Raw genomic sequence first — 7447 nt, forward strand, 5'->3', positions numbered from 1 at the left:
AGAGTGAGTTCCAGGATAGACAGAGCTAAGCTACATAAAGAGACTTTGTCTGAAACTCTCCCTAGCCACCCCCCCCCCCAAAAAAAACCCAAACAAACCTAAAACCAAAGAAAAAAAAAAACCAGTAAAGCCAAAAGCCCTCCTCCCTCTGTTAACTATTTGAATTTATGTAAGTATTTTTAAATTATTTTTTTATTTTTGTGCACACTACAGGTGTATAGATGCTTGCAGAAGCCAAAAGGGAGCTAGAGTTACAGGAAAATCTGAGCCAGCCACCTTGGAAGCTGGAACTGAACTACTGAATTCAGGTCCTCTGCAAGAGCAGTGCACTCGTTCCCCGAGCCATCTCTCCAAGCCCCAGGTTTTATTTGTAATTGTGTAGGCACGTGTCTGTGCAGTGAGTGCAGGTGACCTCGGAGATTGCTGGAGCTCCTGGGGCTGGAGGGGAGTTACAAGCAGTTGTGAGCCACCCACCATGGGTGCTGGGAATGGAACTCAAGTTCTCCCAAAAAGCAGCATCTGCTTTTACCCAGCACTCTGAATTTATTTTTATTGAAACAGGGTCTGGCCCTAACTGGCCTGGAACTCACTTTGTAGACCAGGCTGGCCTTGACGTCACAGAGAACCACCAGCCTCTGCCTCCTGAGTGCTGGGATTAAAAGGAATACACCATCACACTCAGCCTGAATTTACCTCTTCAATGGAGGCTAAAGGGTAGTGGTACTCAAAAATAACACTTGGAGGGAAAACAGAAATCTAAGCCTCAGTAGAACCATCTTTGGCTTCAAATATCAGCTGCATGTGGACATTATCTGACAGTGCCCAGGTGCAGAGGTCCTTGCAATGATGTCAGTGGAAACTTGTTCATTTGTCATTGCTGCATCGGCTTCTCCAAAGTACAGCCAGCCTGGACTTAAGCCTGGTGTACATGTATGTGAGGATTGTGGCTCTCATGCTTGGTCCTGCCTGCTGTTCTGTGGGTCAAGTATCTCTAGCCCTCAGGGCAGTTTCTATAATCAGCTGCCGCCTGTCCTTTCTTCACCCTGCCCAAGTAAGGGTACAGAAGACATACGACATCAGCACTGCTGACAGAACGGAAATGTGTATCTGAGGTAGGGTGACAGGAGAATGGCTGGAACAGGAGCTGTAGTTCCAGACTTGAATCAATATTTTAATTACCAAGTCTATATTTAGCAAGACAGGAGGGAAAGGGAGAGAAAAGAGGGGTAGGTGGTGAGGGCCTCAGAAGAGCTGACCCATATTCTGCACTTGGCTGCAGAGGCTTGCAGTCCTGGCCAGGAGTTTCTGGCCTCGTGCCTTTGAGAAGCCAAGCCCCATGCCAAGGAGGTGTTTAGGAGCGACAGCTCAGTGTCTGCTGCAGACCTCATCAAAGAGATATACGTCCTCAGTACTGTCCTTCAATCTTCCTCTCTCCAGAGCTGGGGGTCAGGGCTGGCCAAGGCTTTCAGGTAGGGTCAGTGTGACTGCAGGGCCACTGCTATTGCCTTGGCAGTGGCATTAACCACAGTAACAGGAAGCCTGACAGCAGGGAGCACCGCAGGGATGTCTCTTGGGACCCTCTGCATGGGTGGGATATTGGGGCCCTCCAGGGTGTCCAGGATCCCTAAAGGAGGAAGGATGCAGGGTGAGAACTGGCTAGGCAGGCCCCCGGGTCTGCTCATCCAGCCCACTCCCCACTACAGACCCTCCTGCCACTTACCCTCTACCACCTTGTGGTAGGCAAAATGCAGATAGAGCAGAAAGAGCATGTGTAGCGCTGCCAGTGTGCCACAGAGGAGCAGCCGCTGGGTGGGGCCTACAGTCCGTGACACCAACACTGCCACCTAGGGCCACAGGTACACAGTTCAGAAGGCCTGTTTTAAAGGACGGATGGAGAAGATAGCCAGGGCAGAACCTGTAGAGTCCTTTGTGGGTGGACAGCAAAACCTGCTCAGCTTACCATGCGCAGGGTGGAGAGCCCACCCACCAGCAGCCAGAAGAGGTAGAAGAGGGAATGAAGGTGAATGTTATAGGTGATGAACAGGACAATACAGTGCCCGAACAGGCCATAGCCCTGCGGGGAGAGAGATGAGAGCACCATCACTTGGGCTGGAGTGGCCTTTGGCTCCATGGAGGGCTCTCTGGCCTGCTCCTTCCATCCCAGGTCCACAGATGCCTGGAGAGCAGCGGACCAGGACCTTACTGACCTCAGGCTCTCCTTGCCCACTCCCAGGACCGGCTCCTTACCAGCAGTGCGAGCATCTGGAGCATTGTGATCTGGGCATTGCACAGGTAGGCAAGGAAATAAATGAAGGACGAGACACCCAGCCAGTATCCGAAGCAGGTGCCAATGGCTGTGCCCATCAGGGTGCCCTCCCGCTGTGGGGTGAAGGGTGAAGGCTTTGCTTAGGGCTGAGACACTGTGATCTCGCCCAGGTCGTCACTCAGGTGTCAGCAGTCTTCACTACGTCAGCCCCACCCCCAAGGTCTGTGTCCTGCTTACGATAATGGTGTCAGAAGTCTTCATCCCATGGAGGAGGATGGCGACCAATGTGAAGACCAGCATGAGGGGTCCGTAGAGCTCACCTGCGACTTTCTGTCAGCACACAACACATTCAGACTGGAGGCTGGGCCTGCTGACCCACACTCTACCCTGAGGCCTCCCCGGCTCTGCACACATGCCATTCCCTAGTCACCTGGGGGAAGCTGACCATCTTGATAGGGATCATGGACTCCAGGAGCCTAGGAGTGGAGAGAGGAGAGCAGATGCAGCAAAATACTGAGATTCTGGAGGGCAGGGTCTGTATCTTACTCAAGTCTCTATCATCAGGGGACAGGGAGGGGCCAGAGGACATACTGAATGAGGGGGAGGGGAAAAGACAGGGAATGAAAGGAATCACTTTGTGCGAGGTCAACTCTCTGAGGTGAGTGGAGTAGCAGCTACCTGGAAAACTTGGAGAAAGCCAAGGATTTACTACATGGCCTATAGAAGACAGGCGAAAGCAAGTGGAGGGTACCCAAAATGTGGAAGCCCTGAGAGCAGTGCAACCACTTATATTCTTCCAGGCAGTGGGCGTTTCTCTTGAAAAATGTACTTAAAGTGGTATGGACATGCACACAGAATAAAAAAAGAGGTCATTTCTCTCTTTGTTTACGACTACTATACCTTCGCTTATTCTTGTGTTTTAGCAAGGTTTCTTGGATTATTCTTTTTAGTTAAGACATTACTTCTTCTGGGAAGCTTCCCTTTCGGGCTCAAGTGTCCCTTCTGTGTGTCCCACAGTCGTACTAGAGCACTGTGTTGTGACTGCACTCAATGGCAAGGCTCCCACCTATCCTCACCAATGAATCACAGAATAAAACCTCAGTATACAGGGCCCTGGGTTCTGTATCAGCACTGGTTCAAGGCTCAGAAAGAACCAAGCCAGGACTGAATCCAGTTCTTGAGAAGTCAGCGAATGACTATGCTCAAGGTGGCAGAGCTTGCTTCTGAGGTGTAGCTGGTCTCTGGGGAGACCAGCCCAGGAATAAGAATGTATAAGCTGCCTGGTGGAAGAAAGTAGAGTTGTCTAGGAGTCTGGGGGGAATGAGAACAGAGCGAGCACTGTTAGAGCGAGGTGTGGAGGGAGGGTGGCTAACACGCTGGACAGAGGACACAGCCGACGGACTTTCGCCATGCTGTAATCGGCAGCAGGTTTGGTGACTAGGGTGATGGGGTTACAGTAGGGGAGCCCACCAGAGCTTAGGGTCAGTATCTGGCTGTAGTCTGGGTGATGGGGTTATGGTAGGGGAGCCCACCAGAGCTTGGGCTCAGTGTCTGGCTGTAGTCTGGGTGATGGGGTTACGGTAGGGGAGCCCACCAGAGCTTGGGCTCAGTATCTGGCTGTAGTCTGGGTGATGGGGTTACGGTAGGGGAGCCCACCAGAGCTTAGGGTCAGTATCTGGCTGTAGTCTGGGTGAGGCCTGGACGTGACAGCAGACTGGTCTGAGAAGGCTCCTCACCTGCTTCGGACCTGGGCAGGCTCCACATCAAAGTATGGTCTCAGGATGTCGATGTTGGCATACAGACTGAAGGCTCTGGAAGCTTGTCTCTTCCCTGCCTGCCACATCTGAAGGGAGATGGTATTATTACACTCTCGGCTCCGGGCTGTCATCCCGTCTCTGCTGGATTTCTGTGTAATTCTAACTGAAAAACCTACATCAACATGGGACGTACACGGGTCCACTTTCCCATCTGCTTACCTGGTCAGCCACCTGCCGGCTCAGCTGTCCCTTAAAGCCTTTCATGCCAAGGAACTCTCCATCCTCCTCTTCTGCAGCAGCTGCATCAGCGTCCACTTCTTCCTCACGCAGGCGCTGATGTAACTCACCCATATCCTCGAAGCTGGAGCCTGAGGTATCATCCATGTTCTCCATATCAATCACAGCCGAGCCCCCACCCTGTGAAGACAATGGCTCCTAGAGTGAGGGGCCCATCTCTTCTCTGCTCATCTCATGGGCTGAGGATGTGCTCGTCCACTGATGAGGCTACAGAATTGCTACCCACTAGGCCACACTCCTCCTTTCACTGCTGGCACACGTGGTCGCCACACTTTCGTGGTCCAGAAAATCTACTACTCGTCTCGGATTCACGTTGTTTTCCTACTTTCTCTCTCGAAGCTCCAGAGGGCGGCACAAGAGCCCATCTGCCTTCCCGACCCTCAAACAAGCCTATGCACACAGTCCATCTTTAAGGCGTGCCAGTGAATCCTATCCTCTTAGCCCTACACTGTGCCTGACCCGGACAGACTTCCCACCCCGTCCCGCACAGCTCCGGGCAGGCAGAGACCCGAGGCCCGCTGGAGCCTCAGCCTGGCCCTTTCACGTCAGCACAAGCTCCACAGACTTTCGAGTGGCCGACTTCCACGCCGCGCGCGAGAACAGCAGCCACACTCGGGACGGCCTTCAGCCGGAGGCGGGGGGGCTGCTGGCAGCCGGAACTCTCAATACCTGGATGTTTTCTTCGAAGCCTCCCCATTCCGGGCCAGCTCCATTTCGGACGCCGCTGGCCGGCGTCGCCGTAGTCGCCATGTCCCTCGAGGCTTTCCGTCGCTGAAGCTCGTGCTCGTGGGAACAGTGTGAGACCTGAGCCCAGGTGAAAGAAACGTCCAGGGAGAGAGAGGGGCGAGGTAGTACCAGCAGGAATGCAAAAAGGAGAAACCCGGATGTTTGGCCTCAATTGACGTCCGGAAGTGAAGGACGTGGACAGAGGCGGGGCATGCTATCGCGACGTTTGAGAGCTCAGGAGGCGGAGCGTTGCCGCGGAGACAGCCACGGGCGGTTGTACGCGTGCGCGGGTTTGGAGGCTTCTCTGGCGGTGCATGGTGGAAAATGGCGGCGGCTCAGGCTGTGGAGGAGATGCGGACTCGCGTGGTTCTGGGAGAGTTTGGGGTTCGCAATGTAAGCTCTGTCTGAGCTGAGGAGAAAGAGGCGGGCAGGGAGGAGGACGCCCTGTTTGGGGCCCGGCTTCGCTGCTGTGTCGTGAACGGATCTCCTCTGTTTGCTCTAGGTCCACACCACTGACTTCCCGGGTAACTATTCGGGTTATGATGATGCTTGGGATCAGGACCGCTTCGAGAAGGTGGGTGGAGCTGGAGGTGTCCCGACGGCTTGAGGGGCCAGACCTCACAAGTTTTGGGGTTGGGAGTCGCTGCTTTCATAAAATGTAAATTGAGCCATGTGCTAGGAGCTCCATGGACGTCAGGACAGCTCCTATTCCTGGAACAAGTTGTTCGCTCTCGGTGGGGTAATGGGTCATGTAAAGAAATTGTAATAAACTATCGGTGACGATGGCTGGGGCGGAGGAATCACATAAATACACCTAATCCAGCCCATTGGAGGGATGTAGTTAAAGGTCAGTGAAGAAAAAGACATCTGAATTATTTCTTTTTTTTTTTTTTTTGGTTTTTCGAGACAGGGTTTCTTTGTGATTTTGGAGCCTGCCCTGGAACTAGCTCTTGTAGACCAGGCTGGTCTCGAACTCACGGAGATCCGCCTGCCTCTGCCTCCCGAGTGCTGGGATTAAAGCCACCACCGCCTGGCTGAATTAAGCTTTTTAACTTTGAATAAAGGTTGAGCAATGGCCAGGCAGTGGTGGCGCACGCCTTTAATCCCAGCACTCGGGAGGCAGAGGCAGGCGGATCTCTGTGAGTTGGAGGCCAGTCTGGTCTATAGAGTGAGTTCAGGACAGGCTCCAAAGATGCAGAGAAACCCTGTCTCGAAAAACCGAAAGAAAAAAAAAAAGGTGAGCAATGAAGGCTCAGTATGCACGGTGTTGTAAAGTTTGCTCTGAGCCTGTTCCAGCAGTTCGTTACTGTCAGAGGTCAGCACATCAGCATGAGTGGTAGACAAGATTGGGGTGTATCTTAAGCTCCGCAAGATAATAGAGAGCGTTTTTTGTTTTTTGGTTTTTTTTTTTTTGAGGCAAGGTTTCTCGACGTATCCTTGTCTGGCCTGGAACTTGCCTCTTCTTTCCAGGTGCTGATTAAAGGCATGAAATACCGGCTTAATGAGAGTTTTTCAGTAGACCGATCAAATTTTGTGACCTTACTAGCTGGGAGGAAATGAATTCTGACAGATCTGCTAGATTTGTGTGTGGCAGCTGAGATCGAGGGCATGGATATGCCACTGATAGTGGAAGTGAAAACAAGTCTGTATCATTGCTTTGGTGAGGGCTGTGTGAGTGAAAATGGACCTTGTGATTTGGAACGTAAGAAAATGTTTTGGGTGTATTTGTTTGCCTGCATGTGTGTTTGTTTATGATGCATGTGTGTGGCTGGTGACTCGGAAGGTTGGAGGAGGGAGTTAGGTTCCTGGAACTGGAGTTATGGATGGTGGTGAGCCACTATGTCGGTGCTGGAAACAAAACCCAGCTCTTTAAGAGCAGTGCTCTTAACTGCTGAGCCATCTCTCCAGCCCCACTGGAGAACTATATCTCAAGAGCGATGTGTATAGATCAAGAGGATGATGTTTGAAGTGACGTTAAAGGTGAGACCAAGTTTCGGGAGTTGCCGAGCAGTTGCTTAAGCCAGAAATGTGGTTGAAGTCACCCAGGAGGTTAGAATATAGGGGAAAGTAATATTTACAGGGTGAGTGGAAGAGAGACTTTAGGAAGACTGTCAGATAAGAGGACCAAACTGGTGTTCATAAACCAATGGACTAAGGTTAAAAGTAAACAGAGATGCAGCAGTAACTGGTCTAAGTAGTGTGGGGGTTCTGCTCTTCAGTGCAGCGCTTCTGTGCGTTGTGTGGAGCCATATTGCTTGGCGTCTTCACTGAAGACAAAACTGAGGAGCCAGACATGGTAGTGCACACCTTTAATCCGAGCACACAGGAGAGCCAGCATGATGGTGCACACCTTTAATCTGAGCACACAGGAGAGCCAGCATGATGGTGCACTCCTTTAATC

The 7447-nt window shown here is 52.0% G+C and overlaps 2 protein-coding genes across 5 annotated transcripts in view; one reads left to right on the forward strand and one right to left on the reverse strand.

The window, feature by feature from the left end:
• Nucleotides 1-630: 630 nt before the first annotated feature.
• Nucleotides 631-5216, reverse strand: Yipf3 (Yip1 domain family member 3). The gene is made up of 9 exons (XM_005359763.3): nucleotides 4990-5216; nucleotides 4243-4440; nucleotides 4003-4109; nucleotides 2697-2742; nucleotides 2504-2596; nucleotides 2248-2379; nucleotides 1961-2074; nucleotides 1721-1844; nucleotides 631-1624 (listed from the first exon to the last, which is right to left on the reverse strand). Exons 1-9 carry the CDS (start codon nucleotides 5068-5070, stop codon nucleotides 1476-1478), a joined length of 1044 nt encoding a protein of 347 aa, XP_005359820.1. The 5' UTR covers nucleotides 5071-5216; the 3' UTR covers nucleotides 631-1475.
• Nucleotides 5217-5297: 81 nt separating this feature from the next.
• Nucleotides 5298-7447, forward strand: part of Polr1c (RNA polymerase I and III subunit C) — a 13437-nt gene continuing 11287 nt past the window's right edge. For all 4 annotated transcript variants that reach the window (XM_013350950.2, XM_013350953.2, XM_013350951.2 and 1 more), the window contains exons 1-2: nucleotides 5298-5439; nucleotides 5549-5620. In XM_013350950.2, the coding sequence (XP_013206404.1) occupies nucleotides 5371-5439; nucleotides 5549-5620 (141 nt within the window). In that variant the 5' untranslated portion in view covers nucleotides 5298-5370. The remainder of the gene's footprint in view (nucleotides 5440-5548; nucleotides 5621-7447) is intronic.

This window comes from Microtus ochrogaster, linkage group LG2 (genome assembly GCF_000317375.1).
Source record: "Microtus ochrogaster isolate Prairie Vole_2 linkage group LG2, MicOch1.0, whole genome shotgun sequence".
Taxonomy (NCBI): domain Eukaryota; kingdom Metazoa; phylum Chordata; class Mammalia; order Rodentia; family Cricetidae; genus Microtus; species Microtus ochrogaster.

Excerpts from the sequence above, each read along its gene's own strand:
- Yipf3 (XM_005359763.3), bottom strand. The coding sequence starts at position 5,070 with ATGGCGACTACGGCGACGCCGGCCAGCGGCGTCCGAAATGGAGCTGGC. Across the intron at positions 2,380-2,503 it reads AGACTTCTGACACCATTATC|CGGGAGGGCACCCTGATGGG; the intron begins GTAAGCAGGACA and ends TTCACCCCACAG. Across the intron at positions 1,625-1,720 it reads CTACCACAAGGTGGTAGAGG|GGATCCTGGACACCCTGGAG; the intron begins GTAAGTGGCAGG and ends TTCCTCCTTTAG.